The sequence below is a fragment of the Martes martes genome, assembly GCF_963455335.1.
Source record: "Martes martes genome assembly, chromosome: 2".
Taxonomy (NCBI): Eukaryota; Metazoa; Chordata; class Mammalia; order Carnivora; family Mustelidae; genus Martes; species Martes martes.
Window position 1 is genome coordinate 23299627 of NC_137889.1, and position 22396 is coordinate 23322022.

General features: G+C 37.7%; 1 protein-coding gene across 1 annotated transcript in view; it reads left to right on the forward strand.

Moving 5' to 3' along the window:
* Positions 1-14: 14 nt before the first annotated feature.
* The window catches only part of VPS37A (VPS37A subunit of ESCRT-I), a 48041-nt gene continuing 25659 nt past the window's right edge, over positions 15-22396 (forward strand). Inside the window, exons 1-2 of the mRNA XM_080796864.1 lie at positions 15-475; positions 20511-20585. Of these exons, the coding sequence (XP_080652990.1) occupies positions 351-475; positions 20511-20585 (200 nt within the window). The 5' untranslated portion in view covers positions 15-350. The remainder of the gene's footprint in view (positions 476-20510; positions 20586-22396) is intronic.

Sequence of the window (22396 nt, forward strand, 5' to 3'; positions counted from 1 at the left end):
GGTGATGACGCGACACGCAGAGGGGGCGGGGCACGCAGGTGACGGAAGCAGGGGTGGTGGAGCGCTTGGGGTCAGGCTGCCGCACTGACTGGTTTGGGCGTCGGGACCGCGAAGGTAGAGCTCAGCGTCCCGGGCGGCTACTTTCCTTTTTAGCTACCCACAGTCATAGTGTTTCGCCCAGGACCCAAGGACCCCTCAACCGGGCTTGCTTTGAGAAGACGCGGCCCCCCAGCACTTGGGACGCGGGAGTCTCGGACTGCTCCTCCTGTCGCTGGGGAACCGCCGGGTTGGGCAGCTGGGAGAAGCAGGCCAGAGCCTTCTAGAGCCTCGGGCCCGGGGACCCGTGGAGGATGAGCTGGCTCTTTCCCCTGACCAAGAGCGCCTCCTCCTCCGCAGCTGGGTCCCCCGGTGGCCTCACCAGCCTCCAACAGCAGAAGCAGCGCCTCATAGAGTCCCTCCGGAATTCACACTCCAGGTGACTGGTCGCTGCCTTTCCGACCGGAGGAAAAAGTAGGGCGGGAGGGGGGGCTCCTCATAGCTACACATTGCTCCTCAGAGCTACTGCCCCACAGCTGCCTCCTTTTGACATACCTCCCTTCGTCCTGGGTTACACGCTTGCTCTTCTATCCCTGACCCATGTAAAGGATTTTCCTCCGGACCTTTTCTCCCTCCTCCTTGCCTCACCACGGCTCCGGTCTTCCAATTCTGACTTGCTCATCCCTCCTGACACATCACTTTTGGCTGTAATCAGTCTTGTGGACTGTATCCAGTATCCCTTGTTTTACACTGCTTCTTCACTAGCCTTTCCCTTTGCCCGCCTGGTTACCACATTAACAGAATTGTTAAAGTACTGTACTTGGCTAAAAAGAATTGTAACGAGTAATCTCCAGGTTTCACAGAGTGTAAAATTTGGGGGGGGTGTGAAGAAAAGGTGGTGTAACATAAAAGGAAAGAGAAGCCAAAGGTCTCATCAGCTAATTCTTTTTGGTTGGGAATGACATAATCTTCTTAAGTCTTTAAGATTTACCTGTTCCAACAGCCTCGTCCCAATCTGGCATACTAGTAGTCTCTACATTTCTCACTTTATTATTCTTATACCCAAATCCAGGAATTGCCTTATATTCATGTTAATCTGTTGTTTTCTTGTGAGTTGTTCCTTTTCAGCATGGTCTGAAATATGTTGCAATTCAAATTATTTCAGCTGTTTTTTACTGTAAACTTCAGCCTTTTATATTGCAAATCTTTGTGACCGCTAATGGTTTACAAAAATTATAACTGCCTCCTTTTATGGACTTATGCAAGTTTATTTACTTAACAGTGTCACAGCCCCATCTTTGTAAAGATGCCAACATCAATCAACACTCTTTTTTAAATAGACTTCATGAATTTAAAAAACATGTATTATGAGACAGTAAAGTTAATTCCTGTTGAATGAACTATTAGGAGCCATTTTATCTGTTACTCTCAATAATTTTTCCCAAGAAAATTTCCCAATGAAAAAAGTTACAGTGTAGAATAGTTTTAAATTAAATATGTTGTTAGAAGAAAAATTGACTACAAAGTTAGTATGGCTAAAACCAGGGCGGTTTCTTATTGAACTTCAGATGTTTCTTGATTCTTTGTCTCAATTCTGCTTGTTCAGAACTTTCGAAGTATTCAACAGAAGATTGGCACGCTCTTTGTTTTAAAGATGGCTTTCTTTCTGGAAAATTAAGTTCACAGAGTTCTACAAATCAGCCTTAACTCTTTTCTTCTTTTATTCAAGTCAGTCTTATTCTAGTGTCCTAACCTGTAAGAGCTACTCTTAATAAGATATGCTTATAAAATAAGTTGACTCATTTTGAACAAGCATAACAAAAGTTTGTCTCCTTAGAGAATAGCAGCTTAGAAGATTGTTTTTATTATTGTACTAGTACTAGTATAGCCAAAATACTCTTTAGAACTACACCTTTGAAATTAATTGCCTTTAGCCCTGTAGTATATTCTGTTAAATATTCTCACTGCTGGTAAATTTTCATTCTTTGAGATTGGATTGGACTTTTTAAATTGTTTAAAGCCTCTTGCTGCTAAGATTAGTAAATAAGGGAAGTCACTGCTCTGAAATTTCTTGTGTGTTTTTTTGGCCTCCCTAATAAGGTGACATTCTAAAATAAGAATTGCTAATCTAAGAAGTTCTGGAATTGGCTTAAGCTTTTAAGTTTTTTTATAAAAAGACTTGTAGTTTTATTTTATTGAAATATTTCACATTTATAAACTATGCTTGGATTATTTTGGAGACAATTAGGTCGTGTACTTTCAGTTTTCAATGATACAATGCTGGAAAAAAGTGTCATTCAACTATTCTTGTTAAATCTACCAATTCAACTCATAGCATACATTTTAAAGCTAGCTCGTAAAAATGATCTCTGTATGCTGTATGACAATATGTTGCTTGGGTAGCCAAATTTCAATACCATAACTTATACTTAAAAAGATTGTTGTGCAGTAAGACACTGTGATTGGTGATTTTGAAGGTGCATTCTGCAAAAGTTGAAAGAAAGCGTCAGATGATATTTTAATGAATAATACAAAAACTTCCTAAATTATGAATATCATTATCTTGTTGCATGGGGCCCACTCCTCTAATATTTTATATTCTGTCCCTTCTTCAGATGTAAGGTCAGCAGCTCTTTCCTAGGAAGGAAAGGATTCAACTTCTGCCCTCCTCAGTAACCCCATTCTCTCTTATACCTTCCAATGCTTATCTTTTTTAACTCCTTGTAATTCGAAAAATTCCATTGTAGAAAATAGTCTGTTTGATTCCCTTCCTCAAATGAATGTAAATGTAAACTCCTTTTCTAGTTACCTTAAGAAATTCTTACCTCATCTTTAGCAGGCGTCTCCTCAAGATTAGTTGAATTTTATGTGTATTTCCTCACGTTAATCTTACTGGTAAGGTAGGGCAAATAGGAAACTGTCATAGGTGACAAATAAAAGTTTTAACCAAAGCATAATAACATGTTTGTCTACTATGAAAATGGAAACTGAAAGTTATGTAGACTAGGCTCAAGTGATATATTCCACCTTCTGAATAACAGATGTCACAGTATTCAGTTTACCACTAACATTCCTGTTTTGTGGGCAGGAGTAGAATTACTTCTGTTGATTCTTCTTCTAAAGAAGTTCATTCCGAAGGACATTTGGTTTCCCACCCAAATCCATTTTCCCTGACTTGAAGGAACACTAGTTTTTATCCGGGTTCCCAGTAAGCAGGATCATATACTTAAGGGAGGCTGTGCTTAAATAGTGATTTACGCCAGTCATTCACTGCCAGTTACTGTGAAAGCAGGATTCTTAACCTAAGCTTGTTTGATGGGAGTTGAAGGAGAAGTCTGCTGGGGAGCTGCTCAAAACTCATTTTCTGAGTAATAGAGGTGTTTTGAAAGGAAATTCTTATGTTTTGGATATGGTTACATGGAACATCTGGAACTGCTGGGATCATGAAAAATGGGCTGACTACTGAATGTGGTAGAGTAGAAAGAGGGAATGTCCATGACAATATTGTGATACCGAATTAACCAGCTTTGGAATCTTTGATGCCTCTGGACTTAGTCCTCTTTAAGTTCGGTAACCCCTCACTGTTTAAGCCACTTTGAACCTGGGTTTTCAGTTACTTGGAATTGAAAATATCCCAAGTGATACTCACTAATCCCAATATTTAAAGATTCTTCAGAAGTAAAGCTGTTAATTATTTCCCTACATTGTACTATAATCAAAAAATGTTAAAAACTGATGGTTTTAACTGTTAACCATTTTAACTGTCCTGGCTTCTCCTCTTTTTAACAATATTAAAGTTAATTAACTTCTTTTATTTCCTTAGCTCTAAAACAGTAACCTGGAGCTGTGCTGGGAATGGTAATTAACTATGTAAATTCATACCAATAGTAATCTTTATTACCTTTTACTTAGGGGTATCAGCTCTCTCAAGTAAAGGACTTCTACATTCATTTTAATAATTACATGGTAATTCTGGTGCTATTTTTGTTTTATATTTAATAAGGAAATCTAATTTGGGAGATATGTTTGTCAGAACTCATTGTTTTCTTTCACTCTATTATGTTGAATAGTCTTAGTGAAAGAGGCTCTGAACCAGAAGTAAGGAGACACTGATGTACCATTAACTCGCAGGGCAACCTTAACCTTACCTTACCTTAATAGGCCTTAGGATCCTTGAAATAAAGGATTAATTGTTTAATCTCTTATTGCCCTGCCCAAGTGTGAAAGTCTGCATTGCTTCCTCAGATTCCTATATGTGAACACTCTCTTAGACATCAAAGACAAAATGAATTTGAGCAACATAAATGGAAGTAAACAAAAATTATGCCCCTAGGAAAAGCAGCATGACTTAGGTGAATGAAAGCTTTGTAATCAAACTGACCTGGATTCTCATTTGGCTCTGACACATGATAGCAATGTGACCTTTTGGCAAGTTACTCAACTTCTCTGAGCCTCCAGTTCCCATTTGTAAAATCAGGAGTTATGTTTCCTATCATGAAAGACTGTTAATATTTATGTGATATTTATGAGCATTTATTAGAGTACCTGGCACATATTAAGCATATGGCAAATTATATTCCTTCTTTCCACTGCATAGAATCAATAGGCATGGAACCTTTGCCTCTTATCCTACATGCTGCTTCTCAGCTTATTGTTTGTGAATTCCTCACAAGCTCACTTACAGCTCATTTGCCTGTGGCAGGAATACTTTGGACTTGCCATTCAATAAGCAAGATAGCTTTCTCACATGAAATGTACCTGTTGTGAAGGATTTTAGATATAATACATGTAAAGAAACTAGCAGGTACTTGGTAAATAGTTATTTTTGTTTCTTAAAAATAATGGTGCCAATCTGCGTAGTCTTTGAGAATTGTTTTGGAATTTTCTTTTCCTTGGATACCATTATTCATTCTGATTGCCCAATCACTTAGCCTTATAACTTCCGCGGAGAGTCTGCTATTGTGTAGTTGTCTTCCGTATAGCTATTAAGTTTAACCCCTTGTTCACAGTTAATAAAACTTTCTCCTCTAAACTCATGGGTTGCTGAGTAAGCCTAAATTCCATAAGTTTTTATCTATAGATTTTACTGTTGGCTCAAAAGGACTCATACACATACTTAGTAACACAACAGATTTGTAATGAGAAGATATGTGTGTGTTTTAACCTATTCAATATTATTATTTTTAAAAATATGGATCCATAGCTGACATTTATAATTTTGAGATTTTTCATTAAAATATCCAAATTTTCAACTTTCAAAAAGAACAAGACTTTATTTAGGGCAGTTTTAGGTTCACACAAAATTAAGTAGCCCATTTAGAGATTTCCTGTAGAACCCCTGCCCCCTCCAACTTTTCTTTTAAAATACAAAAATCTGGAAGATCTGACCAACAGTTCTTCCACATAGCAACATTTGCTTTGAGCTGAAAAGTAGCTGCCTCATTTACTGGCAGAAATCCTGTCTCCATTTTCCTGGTTTGCAATTACTCCCTTTTGTGCTACAAGCAAGGGTATGTTATCTTTTGTAGGTATTTGAGATTAAAACTTCTCTGTGGAAGGAAATCACCTTAACTTGTTACAATAAAAAAATCCTACAAGAAGTTGCTATGCCTATTGAAGCTGTAGAAATCTACAAAATGTCAACACTGTGACTCTATAAAGGGACATTGCGCTCTTAGAGTGAACTTTAAAATTATGTATGTCAAACAGTCCCATAATTAAGTGGATCGTAATTTGATCCATTAAATCATATAGTCCATTTATAACCCATGATTAAATATTACAGTTGCATAGTGTATGAGATAATAAATCATATTATCATTTAAGAAAATCTTACCTGTATAGATTATAACATCTCAAGTACTCTCTTTAGTTAATTTTCCCCTAAGTAGTGTCAGTCCGTACTTGCTTAAAAGAATTAACCACACAAGCAGTCATTTCTCCATTGCTAGTTTAATCCAGCCACATCTACTCTTCCGCTCGTGCCCCTCAACTTCTTCCAAGCCCTATACTGTCTGTTACCTAAGCCAAAAACCTGGTCATCCTGTTTCCACTCAGTCTATCCCTACTACCACTGTGTTCTAACTATTTTCTCTGCCTTCAGTCTTGATTTTTTTTTCCACATGGCCATCAGAGTAGTCTTTCTAAAATTCAAATATGACTCGTGTGCTCCTTTCAGTAGTTTCTTAACTCTTGCTCAGAAAAGCCCAGCCTCCTTAGCTTAATGCCTGGTTTTCACAGAAGATGGTGATGTAACTAATGGAAGCAGTCAACAGACTGTTAAAAAACAAAATTCAGTTGAGTTAAATTTGAAGATCTAGTTGGCTTTACTTAATGATTCATGAATTCGGCAGCATCACATCTAGCAAGTAGAGGGGAGCTCCAAGGAGTTGTTCCAAAGGGAAGGTTTTTGTAGTAAAGAGAGTGGGGCAGGGAAGTTATTAGCATAAGGAAAGAACTGTTCTAGGTGAAGTCACTTTCCCTTGGGGGGAAGGGCAAGGAGTTTTATTGGATTACTTATCTTCCTTTGGAGATGCAGAGGGAGGGTCCATATGACAGATTACTTCATTAGTGCTGTTCAGGAATTTTCTGGAGGCAAGGTGACTTGGCATGAGAAGCTCCTTTTTGAGCCTTTGGTTTTCTTTTTAATAATTTCTCCCCTTTTGATCAGACTTTCAGCTTAACTAAGGGATTTAGTCAAAATTTAAGGCTTTAGCACTGCTCTCAGCTATGGCTCTGAAGTTCTCCCAAGTTTTTGTTGCTTCTTCTTATGACATCCATAGGTCATGACTTTATTGCTTAACACCTTGATATTGTAACCCAAAACTGGGTCCACCTCTTGGCGGGTGTCAGCAAAAGTACAACCATGTCAAAGAGTGGAAAAGGAGAAATTTTGCTTGCAACAGGTAAGGAAAATACTGGGAATATTTCCCAAAGCATTGTCTCTCCGAACAACAAAATTAGGGAAGTTTTAGGCAAAGGGTGCAGACATATTGGTGGAGGGACTTTTCAAAGGGGGATTCAGTACAGAATTAGGGCAAAAGTCATTGTAAGTTGAAAGAGTCCAAGTCCTAGTTGATTGACATTAAAAGAGCCAGCAAGGGTCAGCATCATGAATTCTCTGGCTCCAGTTAGTGCGTTGTTGAGTGCTCAAGGTGGGGGGGTTGGAATTAAAACAAAACAAAACAAAACAACTTAAGAATGTACCTTAGGTCAGCTTTCACTTTTGAACCAGTGCTGGAGTTTTACCATTGATTTATTGTCACTGATATGGCTAGACTATTTCCTGGCCTGATAGAGAATGATGCAAACTCCTGAGGTTTTTACATTCCTTTGCAATTCCCGTGGCTTCTGCAAGAAGTGCTCTTGGTCACGTAGAGCCAGTTGATGGGGCATAGGCCATAAAAATAGCTGGGAACCTAAAATGACTTTTGTTGTGTCCCCGAAGTTGTGCCTCTTCTTTCTTTTGGTGGGGACTTTTAGCCATATCTGCCTACAGTGTTCACAGGTCACAGGAGTGGGTTATTCTCGTCACTTTGACTCTGAGGTTCTGGTCTTGGAGATCATCCGCTTGGTAGTTAGCAGCTGCAAATACACATTTAAAGCTTTTGAAAGGATACGGTGCACCAGGGAGATTTTTATGATAACTGTAAACAGGGTAATTCCCAGTTTTTGGAGTGCACTTTGGAGTTATTGTCCCTAACACCCAAACCAGTCAAAGAAAGACCTTGTTGAAGGAGTCACTCAAGGCAAGTGGTTTGCTCAGTGATTTTATATAATCGAGTTTCAACTACCCCAGAAGTATTAATCCACAAGCAGACAGCAGGTGATGTTGTTCATAGCAGATAACCTTACTCAGCAGATAACCTTACTCATGGGCTATCCTATTGTCAAGAACTTTGAGGGGAGGGGCGGGAAACTTTGGCCAGAGAATGTAAGGGTTTCTACTGGGAAGCTATTGCTTTAACAGTGGATTCTATAATTTCAGGAATTAAGAAGTTCCTGATCATAATCTCATTTATAAGTATCCCCAGCCAGGGTGGTAGGGACCTGCCAAAAGGAGTGAACGCTGAATCATGAAAGCCTCCTGGTAGGTCCTTTCTAACTCAACAGTGTAAGCTCAGGAGAGTCGACCATTGAAATGTCTTATTTTGCTCGTGAAAAGTTAGGAGCATGGTTAGATTTTTTTCCTAGCCTGCAATAAAAGTTTGCTCTAAGTTCCAGAGATTACCCCCTTAGTGGTGGCCAGGGAGATATAAATGAGGGTGTTATCTTTACAGACAAATGCCGAAGTAAAGGTACAAAAAGGAGAAGGGTTTCATGGTTTCATGTTTAAAGTATGAAGCCTTGATTTGTTGTGTTGTAATTTTAGAAGTAGTCTACCTCAGTGTCAGCTACTTCCTTGGCAATTTGATCCAGAGGTTTCCAGCATCTTCTAGTTTGTAGCAGTGGTTGGGAGCACTTAGTAAGGATCCTTCCAACAAGACTTAAGTGCTATCTTCCTCTGATACCGTTTTCAGAATACTCAGTCACCAGGCCCTAGACTACAACCAGTGAATTGGGATCTGGGAAGGATTTTCTACCCTGTTGATGATGGGCTTGAATATGAGACATTAGACACCTGTAGTTTTTGGTCATATTAGCAAGAGACACAGGATCAGCCAATAGATACTGGTCTGCCAATGACTATCTTGTGTGGAGTAAGTTTGTTCAGTTTGTTTTCCAAATGGGGTACTCTGATTAGTCCACAGTATCAAAGGCAATATGTTAGGTCAGGGAGGCCCAGTAGTTTCAAGTTTGGAAATTTTAAGGATCTCATTAGTTTTCTTGACCTTGTCTGGTTGAGGGTGATAGAGATTATGATAATTCCAAGAAGTTTGCAGACTTTTCATGAAGGCTTGTATAATTTGTCCAGAGAAATGGGTGCCTTGATCACTGAGTGGATATTGTGGAAGGTATACCCTAACCGGGAAACATTGTCTTTTTCTTTGCCACTGAGAGGACATATCTTTGCAACAGGGGAAGGCTTCAGCCCATTCGGAAAACGCAGTAACAAGAACGTATTGATAAACCACACTAAGAGGCAGTTGAATGCAGCCCAACAACAGATGCTCGAAGGGTCCAGAGAGAGGAGATCTGAGGCCTCTTGGTACAAAAATTACTTTTCCAGGATTATGGTCCTGACAGGTAGAAATCTTGCCATCAGAGCTAGTTCATAATTTTAGTCATCTTAAGTGCACTATGGTAGGTGAAGGAATGCAAAAACCGAAAAATGGGATTTGTCTGGAAGCTGAAAATTACGAATCAGCCATCTTTGGTTTCCCATAGCCCCAACTGTTCATTTGTCTTACAGCCATTGCTCACCCACCTTAATTTCTCTGATTCAAGAGCAGACTTTTGTTACAAGGACATTAGGATGCCAGAAATATGACAACGAGGGGCCAGTTTTTGTAGAAGCGAAATGAACTTTATGCACATATGCCACAATCTTACAAATACAATATGAAGAAGACATAGTATTACTTCTTACTTGATGATGCTTCCCATGTAATTTAATATATCAGATAAGTCTAATTAGTTTAACAGTTTTTTTTGGAATGTTCCAGGGACACTTTTGGAAGCACCCCAAAATTTCTTACGGGTCAAAAAGACTTCATTTAGAATTTGGTTTTGGGAACTTTGTCAAAAATACAAAAAAAAAAAAAAGTTTTTAAAGTTGGCTTAAATAAGATTACAGATCATTATGAAACTTAATATTTAAAAGGTAAAGATACTTCAACAATCTATTATCGAAAGCAGACCCAAAGTCCCAAAAAGAGCCTTTAACATTTTAACAGAGAAAATAAAATTCTACTTTTGTACCAGCTTGTTTTTGGTATTAAAACTTACTCATTTTAATCTTAGTCCTGACCTTTCCAAAGAGACCTTTTTCACAAACTTTAAAAGTTCATTTTTTGTTTTTCATGTTCAGATTTTTTCCTCTTCTTTTTCTTTAAACAACTATAGCCTCACTTTAGGACAAAATTACTGTTTTTTCCTTCAATGAGAAAGTGCATCTCCATTCCTTATTCCTTCTCATACCAAAAACACACATTTTACTTTCTTCATATACAAAGATGTTTCCTTTGTTTGTAGGAGTTGTAATAACATTCATTAGAATTCTTAGCCCTTAGAAATCTTCATTTCTAGTGAAAACTAAGAAGTAATGAATGAGATGATGAAATGATGAATGAAAAATGCTTACCAGAATTTTTTAGATTGAGAAATTATGAATAAATTTCATAATTTCTAGAAATATATGCTTTTTTCAGTTTTCCAGTGTGGAATTAACAAACCTAAATATCTTTTAGTTTCTTTGTAATAAACCAAAAGTAAATAAGCCTATGTTCAATAACAGTATTTTATCTTACTTGGAAATAATCTAAATATTCAATACATTTCCATCATTTAAATATTTTATTTTTTATATTACTGTAATTATTTGAGAGACTATGAGAGAGCACAAGGGGGGGAGGTCAGAAGAAGAAGCAGACTCCCCACCAAGCCAAGAGCCTGATGTGGGGCTGTGGGGTCATGGCCTGAGCTGAAGGCGCTGAACTACCCAGGCACCCACATTTCCATCATTTAATTTAATTTAGCAAGACTCCTAAAATTTCAAGCAAAAGAGATTTGGAAACTTTTTTTAAGCACCCATATACCATAAAGTATAATTGCTAAAAAGCTTTTCTGTAAATTTGTATATCCCACTTAAATCTAAATCATTTTCCCCAACAATCATGTTTAGATTACTTACAAAACTTTATGAGACATTAGACAAAATCAGCCATGATTCTAAGGTATTTTTGCTGACAAATTATAAGGGATATAATAAAAGTTGCAAATTCGGGTAGAGTGAAATTTATCTCCATTATATTCAATATTGATAACTCTAGAGACGAGCCTGTTTTAATTAAACCAATGAATTTAAACTAGGTTTAATTTACTAGAAGATTATCCCAGTACTTGAAAAACATGTGGGTGTTTTTGTTACATTTCTGAGAATTTAATTTGTATAAGCAGTTAATTTTTCTTAAGCCAATTTAATGGACCTTTAAGCCAACTAAATTTACAAATTAATATTAAGAATACCATCTGGAGGTAGAACATACCATACATTTACTATATATAGAAAGAGGCACTCATAAACATACATATGCAGAGAGAGATCTCACAGCTTATAGCTTTACATTGCTGCCATGAATTAGGTATGAAAACACAAAACTCACTAGTTATAAAAGAAACTGCATCTAAGTTTTTCCATATTATTTTTTAATTTTAGGGCTAAGTTTTAATGTAATATGAAAGTTTGAACTCTTATACTTAAAAAAAATGTTTTTTAGTGTAGTTGACACACAGTGTTACATTAGTTTCAGGTCTACAACATGATGATTCAGCTTCTCTATACCTTATGCTCATTACAAATGAAGCTACCATTTCTTGCCATATAACACTTATTACCCTCCTTCCGTCTGGCAGCTGGTTCTTCTTTTTTCTATCTTTATTCATTTGTTTTTTTTAGATTTACATATGAGTGAAATCATATGGCATTTATTTTTTTCAATTTGATTTACTTCATTTATCATAATACCTTCTTTGTCCATCCATGTTGTCTCAAATGGCAAGAACCAATCATTTTTATGGGTGAGTAATATTCCATTGCATATGGTACCTTATCTTTCTTATCCATCCATCTATCAACGGACACTTAGGTTGCTTCCATAGCTTGGCTACTGTAAATGAGGTGCATGTATCTTTTCAAATTAGTTTTTTGTTTTCTTTGGATAAATACCTAGTCTTGGAATTACTGGATCAAATAGGATTCCTATTTTTACTTTTTTGAGGAACTTCCACACAGTTTTCCACAGTGATTGTACCAGTTTATGTTCCCACTAATAGTGCATGAGGATTCCTTTTTCGCCATATCCTCACCAGTACTCATTATTTCTTGTCTTTTTGATTTTAGATTCTGACATATCTAAGGTGATAACATATTTACAAAACAGGTGTAGCTGTTTTTAATTCCTCAAAGAATTAAGTTGCCATCTAAATGGTATCAGAGGACACTCACACCCATCCACCTATGTGTTTTCACCCATCTGGGTACATTTAGCTTAGGGGAGAAGTCTCAAAAAAAGAAAAAAAAATTATTTTCAGGCTCTGAATATCAGCTTCTAATTTGGCCATATTCCTTCCTTCCTTCCTTCCTTCCTTTCCTTTCCTTTCCTTCCTTCCTTTCTTCCTTCCTTCCTTATTTCTTTTTAAGATTTATTTGAGAGAGAGACAGTATGAGAGAGGGAAGAGTGAGCAGCAGTGAGGGGCAAGGAAGAAAGAGGGAGAGGGAGAAGCAGACTCCCCGCTTAGCAGGGACCCCAGTGTGGGGCTTGACCCCAAGACCCTGGGAACATGACCTGAGCTGAAGGCAGATACTTAACAACTGAGCCACTCAGGCGCCCCGAATTTAGCCACACTTCTGATTACAGAATTAATAAATCCTCTCAAGTATCTGGTCAGGATTTAGCTAGGACATCCAGTAAATATTTCTGGAGGTTTTAAACAATCTCAGAGACCCTAGCAGCATCCTCAGAGGGTGCAAAAGATAAGATCTTTACCAGATCTAGTGTCACTCAACAAATTTAGCCAAACACAGCCTGCCTGTGCAGGCAGGCTGAAAGCCAAGCCAAATTCCTAGGACATAAAACAAGACAATCAAGAAGGGAGTAACTATACTGGGGAGACAGAGGATTAATAATCAATAGTTCTGGTTTGGAAAGGAAGGGAATATCTTTTTTTTTTTTTTTCCCCTCTGTATTGGGCTCAGGAGGAAATTTATTTACGAGACCTTTTGAGAATCCTCTATGGGTTTAAGAAATCATTTAAATATAGTTGTTAGTTTGGCCTTTAACTGAGGAATGAAATATACCCATAGGGGATTGCCTGTAGCCTGTGGTGGTCTTTATCTTAATGGTAACGAATAGTCTCTTCAGAATCAAAAGACGATTCAGATAGAGGATTACTAGAAAAAGTACTCAAATAAAAGAAGAGAGCAGTAGGAATTAATGCAGTCTTATATGTTAGTCTGAGTCTTCTGTTCTAGGTACCTTTCTTTTTCATTGTCCTTTTGCAGTTGATCAATGAAACTTCGGAATTTTGAAACCTTTTGGTGGCTTCTGCATACCAAATAAAATAGGTATCCCATTCTGTTTAAGAACCCTTGCTTTCAAGTGTACTTCTTAAATCATTTCTCTAATTGGAGCATTGATCATAATGGCCATTGTAATCCTAGGTTGATTTTAGTAAGATCTTGTGATTTAACTAAAAATTCACGACTTCTGGGACTACAGTTTTTAGACATAAAGTAAGCAGGTATGCCAGAAGTTGGCCAGTTCAACTCTGGATATGGAGGATCTCCCCTCCCCCATTTTTTTTTTTTTAAGCTAGGCCTCTGGGTTTCTCAGAATCAAGCTAAAACCTAATGGGGACGTGGAATGATGTTGGGAATTGTGGGGTGTTTTGCAGTGTACCTCGTTGCACGGAAATTGTCTTGAGGCTGGTAGGTGACCTAGTGTCAATCTAACCCATTAATGTGACCAGCTTATTTTATCCCAGAGGTCTTCCAGAGATGGCGAGTGCTCTAATAGCCTTTGAATTTAAATGCTTGACCCATACCTACCAGTGTTTGCAGCCTTATTTCTGGCTTCTGAGACTCCCATTTTCAGTTAGTCTTTACAATACCACAAGTCAGGGCACCTGGGTGGCTCAGTTGGTTAAGCCTCTGCCTTCAGCTCAGGTCGTGATCTCAGGGTCCTGGGATCAGCCCCCCCCCCCCCCCCGCATTGGGCTCCCTGCTCAGCACGGAGCCTGCTTCCCTTTCTCTCTCTATGCCTACCCCCTCTCTGCCTACTTGTGATCTGTGTCAAATAAATAAACAAAATAAAATAAAACAAACAAACAAAAAACGATACCACAAGTCTCATACTGGACCCAGTCTAGCTCAGATCAGACCCAGTCTATTCCCAGACCCAGTCTGGTTCTTAAGTCAGACCCAATCCAACTCCAGCCAGTGGCCACAAGCAGTTCCCTATGTAGGCTGAGCAGCAGACTCTAGTAGATGGAGACTGTAGACTGGAACTGGGGAAAGAACTAAACCAGCAAATGCCAGTCAATGGGAACTGCAGACTATAACTGGAGAAGGGATTCCAGTGTGGAACTGTAGACTGAACTAAGGGCTAAGGACTGCAGCTCTGTTAGAGCCTTGTCTAGGCTGCTGATTCTTTAACCCTAGACCTGTGTAGACTGATTCCTTAACCCTGGACTGGAAAACCAGTTAGACCCAAACTCAAATGCAAAGAAAGTGGAGCTCAAACCCAGAGTGGCTCACCAAAGGTCCTTGGAAATGAATGGCAAGATAGTGAACTCAGAAGGGTTCACGGAGTGCCAGGCCTGTGTTTCCCTTTATCCCCAAAGGTCTTTAGAAGTTCACTTCAGATCCTGTTGCTGCCATCAAATCTGTTAAAAATCAAAGCCAAGTAGATTTTGAAGAGGTAGTTGCCTTCATTAAATGATTCATGAATTGGGCAGCATCGCATCTAGCTAGTAGTGGGAGCTCCCAGTAGTTGTACAAAATGTAGGGTTTTTATTAGGATGAATGGTGGAGCAGGGAAGTTACTAGCAAAATAAAAGAAAGGATTCTACCAGCCAAGGGCACCTTTCCCTAGGGGTAAAGGTCAGGGGGTCTAATTAGGTGGGGTGTTATCTTGGGGCAGGGGATGGAGAAGGCCCATGTGACAGATCACCTCTTCTAATGCTGTTCAGAAAATTCCTGACTGACTGGTTAAGACTACAGTTCTAAGGAGGTTGCAGTTAAATTAGGTATTAAGCTCCTTTGTGGTGACTTGGCCCAAGAGTTTCCATTTTGGCCCTCTGTTTTTCTTTTTAAAGGGACAGTGAGGATGTGAAGTTTTTAATGGCAAAGGATATGGAGACTTTAGAGATGCAACGTTATTTCATATATGAAATTTTTCCTATGGTGTTTCTTCTATCTAGAATGTCTACTTCATTTTGCTGATTCTCTTTCCTGCATGTTAATTCTTACTTGAATTTTAAATGTAGTTCAGATATTATTGTATTTTCTGGAAGACCCCACCACCCCTACCCTTGTTGCAGTTAGGTGCTTTCATTTGTGTTCCTATAGCTCTTTGCACATGTTTCATTATCCTGTGTTCCACACAACACTGTTCAAAGAATACTGTGAAATACGTGGTCCATGTCAAACAGATTGAAAAAACAAAAAATCATGTGCTTTAGAATTTCCCAAGGCCTTTAATAAGCTAAAATGCATCAGTATTCTTCAAGAAAAGAATATATAGTATGAAACATTTTCCAAACAGCACCAAACCATTTATTTGAGCTATTTATTTTAAATTTCCAGTGTCTTATTTTTTCATTTTCATATCAATTGCATTGTCTGTGTGTGAATGCAAGTGCTATTTTGTTTCTCTGAGGATATTACACAAATTTGGAGTCTTCTGTTTGCTCAATTAACTTTTGTGTTTTGGGCTTCTTGAGTTTAGTGGCTGCCTTGCTGCGTTTTGCTTTGTTTACACTTCTTTGATGTGTTTATTTCTGTGTTTGAGATTCCTTGTTGACGTGTTGGTGGATATTTATCTCTGTTTATCATAGTCTGCCTCTGGTGATGGATGAAAAAGAATGTTTAACTCCAATATGAGACAAGCTGATAGTTGTCTTCTAGAAACAGAGGCTCCATGCAAATCAGTAGCTTCCTAAAGCCCTGCTACTTTCGAGGCTTTGGGTACAGATATTAGTGCCACCTATTGGTTGGAACAAGGAGGGAAAAGAGGAGAGTGCTCTATCCTACCTGCTGTTGCACACATCTTCCCATTCATTACCCGGAGAAATGCTTCTGCCCAGCCTTCCATACGCTTGGTGTGCATTGACTTTCTTTAAAGGCTTGGAAGACCTTCATACTGCTCCTACTTTGTGTTGGTCTTACGTTTTAGCTTGTCATCAGTTCCTGTATTTACTTTTTTTCTTTCCTTTTTTTCCCTTATTATCACCCTTTTCCTTAAATCTAATCCCATCTTTTTTATCATATAGGAATTCCTCAGAATTTGTCTGCTTTACTCTTTGCTTTCCAGCACTGTTACATATTTGGTTGTTTTGTCTTTTGTGATGTTTCCTAGAGATTTAGGAGGGAAAGGGAAGTTGCTTAATCTCAATCTACCATCTTTATTGAAGCATCTGAGTCCTTTATTTGCAAGGTTCACTATAAACATTCCTTGATTTACCCAACACAGAAATGCACACTATCAGTATCTTGAATAGACCCTTTTTAGTCATTTGGTTGTTTCTTCTTTCTGTGTGCCCCTTCAAAGACCACACATATTTCTGTATTTCTGTTTCCTTGCAAGATGGTGGATATTTGGTAGCTGTTTAGTTCAACCAAGTCTTTCTTATGAAATTTAAGTTGACACAAAGTGTGAAGTTGAAGATAAGTGATTGTACTACAAAAGGAATCTCTTAACCATAACTAGTGCTTCTGTTGCACCTCAGGGTTTATTTGTTTATACTTTCAAGGACTATCAAAGAAATGAGGATGCCAGTTAATCACACATTTGACTAACAGTTATCTGTTGTTTCAGCTTTCTTTAATCCCGACCTATTCTTTTTTTTTTTAAAAGATTTTATTTTTTTATTTGACAGACAGAGATCACAAGCAGGCAGAGAGGCAGGCAGAGAGAGAGGAAGGGAAGCAGGCTCCCTGCTGAGCAGAAAGTCCGATGCGGGGCTTGATCCCAGGACCCTGAGATCATGACCTGAGCCGAAGGCAGAGGCTTAACCCACTGAGCCACCCAGGTGCCCCAATCCCAGACCTATTCAGAGGCAATGAGGCAATATCGTAGTAATTCACTTCTCTTAGAGAACCTAGAACATAAAAGTATTAATGGAAGGCCATTCAAATTTGCTCTTATAGTGTGATTACAGTATTACTTTAAAATTTGTGTGTGTATTTACATCCAAAATACTTCTGTCAGCTCAAAGATAAGGCTGCAAAGAATGTTAAAGCATAATTTATAATAGTAAAAATTGGAAACAGTCTCAATAATTATAGAGAATAGGTTAAACAATGTAGTAAAATATTATTTACAGCCATTTAAAAAAGACAATGTAAAAAATTTACTGATTCAGAAAAGACCAAGTTATAAAATTGTGTAGACAGTTTAGTTGCATTTTGTTTTATATAAGGCTGTGAATATAGAAAGATTAGGTTATATGCCATTGTGTTAGAGGTTATTTTGGGTATATGGCTTCCTGTGTGTTTTTATATCCTCTTTGCTTGTTCCCCTCCCGCCCCATGGGAATGAATCATTTTTAGATAAGGTTTTTTGTTGTTTTTTTTCCCCCCAGAATTTATTTATTTAGGGAGCCTGTGAGTGGTGGTAGAGTGGGGGGGTGGCAGGCAGAAGGAGAGGGAGATAGAGAATCTCCTCTCTCAGTGCAGAGCCTGATCTGGGGCTTGACCTGAGCCAAAATTAAGAGTCAGATGCTTAACTGATGGAGCTACCCAGGTGCACTTAGAGTAAGTTTTTTAAAAAGTTATTTAAAATAGTAAAAAATCCGAAATCACATTGTGAATATTCAGGGAATGGTTCTTGTTTTAATTAAGCGGACTGACAGATTAATAGGAGAAAAGCATACAAGCTTTATTTAATGTTAAGTTTTACATGAGATGAATGACTTAATAAGGAAGCAAAGATCCAAAGAAATAGCCCTGAGTTTTTTATGCTAGGTTTGATGAAAAGTGTGCAGGCATGGAAGAATATGATGGGTTAAGGAATATGAGGTAATTGTAATAATCAAGTGTGTATGGGGGCAGGTAAGCAAGGTTGTTAGTATTCTTTTTGGTGTCTCTTTGTGTTTGAGGTAAGGATGATACTTTCCTCTTGGTATGAGGATGGCATATTTCACATGAGGATTTTTATGTTCTCTTTCAGGGAAGAAGTATGAGGCAGGGAGGAGGTTAGAGTAGCCTTCCTTCTTCTCTTTTCTCAGACTCCTTCCGCTGAAAACGTTCAAGATGCTGAAGTGCCATATTTGGCAGTAGCATGGCCTGAACTCACACAATTGCCATCACTAACCCTATACTGGAATTTGTTAATGATAGTTCACCTCACTAATATTACAAGTGTTGCTTTCAGTTATTTATTATACCTCATTTGTGAAAGAAACTTGTCAAAACTTAATGTCAACATTCTAATTGTAGAGACAATGAAAACACTCCTAGCCAATAATTTAAGTAAAAATTATTTTAATCAAATTCACTTTAATTTGCTTGCTATAAAAATACACTAAAAAATGGAATTAAAACTTGGATACTACAAATTTAGACAGGCTCCAACCTAGATGCATGTTCAAATGCATATTTGATAATAGCTAACATGTATTGAACAATTATTACGGTATTTTGGGGGTGGGCTTTACGAGCATTCTCTCATTTAATCTAATAACTGTTTTAGGTAGATAGATACTTTTAACATCCCTATTTTCCATTTGAGAGATAAGACCTTGGTTAAGTAATTTGCATATGACCATGTAAGTAAAGGGTTTAGAGGGAGAATTTGAAGTGGGGGGAGGTTGACTTAGGAGGTCAAACTTTTTTTTTTTTTTAAGGGTTTTTTTTATTTTCTTTCTTTGACAGAGATCACAAGTAGGCAGAGAGGCAGACAGAGAGGGGGGTAGGGGGAAGCAGGCTCCTTGCTGAGCAGAGAGCCCGATGCGGGGCTCGATCCCAGGACCCTGGGATCATGACCTGAGCCAAAGGCAGAGGCTTTAATCCACTGAGCCACCTAGGCGCCCCAGGAGGTCAAACTTTTAATAGTGAAGATGTTCTGTTTAGCTTACAGCTGATAGATGCCAGTTTCCCTTGAAGCATTAATACCTTAGAGTCCTAATACAATATAAAGGAATAGAAAATTTAAGCCATTTAATTGATTATAAGGCGTTCCTACGACTGAGGAGGTTGTCAGTATTCTAGTCCATAACTGAACCCCAAAGAGAAACCTCTATAAAACAGTGGAAGTCCTAATATTGAATATCTTTTTCAGTTTGTTCTCAGCTGTTTCTTCATCTCAATCCTAACCCCATTCCATGGGATGTCAGTATAGAGCATTAGTGGAAGCAACCAAAAGAATGAAAAGTTAATTATCATGTAACACTAGATCTTCCAATGGTATTCAGGATTGAAAAAGTTTCGTGTCTTTTTGAATATGAAGGTTCTTCTCAGTCTTAACTCAAGAATACTCAGGAATACTACAGAATACTACAGAAATACTGTGAATGTTCATTAGAATTTGAAGTAAGTCCCCAGAAGATTTAGTTGCTAGATTATAATTGTAATAATGTATCCCTGCAATTAGCAATAAAGTAAATTAAATTCTAAATGTAGAATGTTAAAATACAAGGAAATTCTGTGAGTTGGCAATTCTATTCAGTGGCTACTAGCCAAGACTTCCAAAATACTGAGTTAAATAAGATAGGACTTTTTTTCTCACACAAAAAAGAAATTCAGTTTGACAATTCCTTAATCATTAAAGACCCAAGCTACTTCTATCTTTCTGCTTAGCTCCCCCTAGTGATGACTAACGTTCTCAGGGTCATTCATGGTCCAGGATGGCTGTTAGAAGTGCCCCTATCAGGTAGAGTCAGGAGAGGCAAATGGACTCATACTAGTTTTTTTTTTCCCCCCTTCTAGATGCTTTCCTAGTAATTCTATCCCACAACCTCACTGTATCTATCTCATTGGCTGGAACTTAAGTCTAGAGCAACAGCTAGCTGCAAAAAAAGGCTAGAACATTGCTACTCAGAGTAAAATCAGACTTTTCTCACTTAGGAAGAAGGGGAGGTTATTTGTTTCTGGAAAGCAGCCAGCAGTCTCTGTCATAAGACTATAGGACACCTCTCATCCAGGCTTTTCAGTTTAAACTATTAAGACCCAGGCCCAGACTCCCCTATCTGTCTATATAGTTGGGTAGTGGCAGTATTATAATCAAAGCCCAGGTGTCTTGCTGACTTATATTAGCCAGAGGGATAACAATTGTTTCTACTAATGTTGAATTAGATAAAGTGATAGTAAATCAATCTAGCATTAATATGAGAGTTTTTTCTTTGTCACTTTACCTGAAAATCTATCACCCTCTACCACCCCCAACAAACACACACTTGGATATCTCAGAATATTATTGCCTTATTTGATAAATCTTTCTGTGGTCATTTTTCCTTCAAGATATAAGTTATATTGGCTATCTAGATTAGGTGATTAAAATTAATAGTTTTAGTAGGCTCTAAAAACATTTAACATTCTTTAACATTTATGGTTTTATAACTTCAAGTGAATTTTTCTCTCAAATTTTTTCCTACAGTATAGCTGAAATACAGAAAGATGTGGAATACAGGTTGCCATTCACCGTGAACAACCTGACCATTAATATTAATATGTGAGTAGAATTTATCCTATATTTTTTATGTACTAGTACTTTTAAAAATCCTTTCATTATTTTGTTTCTTAGTTATTAGAAGTAAATTGTTTAATGTGAACTTACTTAAAATGTTCCTTTTCTAGTATCTATAACTTACCAAAGTCACACAGTTTTGTGAAACAAAAAAAAATTAAATTTTTTTTAGAGATTTTATTTATTTGACAGACAGAGATCACAAGTAGGCAGAGAGGCAGGCAGAGAGAGATGAGGAAGCAGGCTCTGCTGAGCAGAGAGCCTGATGCAGGGCTCAATCCCAGGACCCTGACCCCAGCTGAAGCCAGAGGCTTAACCCACTAAGCCACCCAGGTGCCCTGTGAAACAAAAATTTTTAAAGACATCATTATAAAGTGTATGGTTATAAGAAAGAAACTATGTAAGGAGAAATGCAGTGAGAAGATGTAATAACAGTGTTTAGTACTGTCATTGTTTTTATTGATTTGCACTAAAGTCTTAACCAGAAGTAGCCTAAAAGAGAAAGGCTGAAAATGATGACAAACAATCAAAGAGATCATGTATGGAAAACTATTAGAGGTATATTCACCTCTGCATCAGAAACAAGTGAAAATATTCTAGTCTTCAGCAAGAGATAAACTATATCAACCAGAAGGTTCAAGGCTGAATTTGATCTACTAATTAAAGAAAAAAATTAAGATGAAAATTATAGTCATGAGGTTATTTAAAAGACAGGATTGGACCGAATGATTGCTGAAGTGCCCTTATAACTATAAGTGTAATTATTAGTCTTTAGCATGAAAGTATTAAGTTTTTACCTCAGATTGCATTAGGTGGCTGGGTGCTAGAGTAGGTGTTTGGATGAGGAAGAAGCACCTAACTTGAAGACAAGAACCATGGCTTATTCATCTTCATATTTTCATTGTCTAGCGTAGTACCCACATGGAGAAGACCTTATAAATCCTAGCTGAATAAGTGAATGAAAGTATGAATGTTTAATAGTGCCAAGCATTATGCTGTGTTATCTTGATAAAGGAGCTTTTTCAATCCTCACAGCAGTGCTGCAAATGGGGCAAATTACAGACACATAGGTAGTGAATAGCATAATCAGGATACAAACCCAGATTTTTTGGGCTCCAAAGGCCATTCATTGTCTTTTATTTACAAAACTAGCTTAGCATCTTTAACTACTTGAATGAAGTAGTTTTATCTCCATCAAATGCCCTAGGTAGGGCTAAGTAGGAAAAGCCAAAAAGGACCCAGTTTTCTTCATGACAGTGCTGCTAGATAAATTGTTTTCTGAGCTAATGGAGCAGAGAGAGACAGTCTTAAAGGGGCATATTCTTCAGAGTTTAGAGAGATTTAGAAATCAGACTTCCATAGCCAGTAAAATCCATTTAAGACATCAATACTGAATTTTAAATTTGTGGCAGTTCATAAATGTTAATATTTTCTTTTTCTTTCTTTTTTTTTTTATTGAGAATTTACTGTTCTTTATTTGAAACCATGAGATTGACAGATGGGAGAGTTGTGTTAATGGGGACAATTACAAGAGAGCCTTATAGAACCAAGGCATAACGACAGCTACAATGTTTTAATTGTAGTGCTTTAGCTTTTATCTACTTACTCTTTAAAAATTCATTAGATGGTGTAATAATTCTTGGCAGTATTTCATAAGTAGGAAAACCGCAAAAAAATTGTATGGCCAGAAACTGTGGTTCAATAGACAGACTGGTTACTGTGGTTCACCTGATACAAATACCTGATCTGATTTTATCTGAGATTTTGCATGGCTTGGTATATTGTGTTTGAAAGTA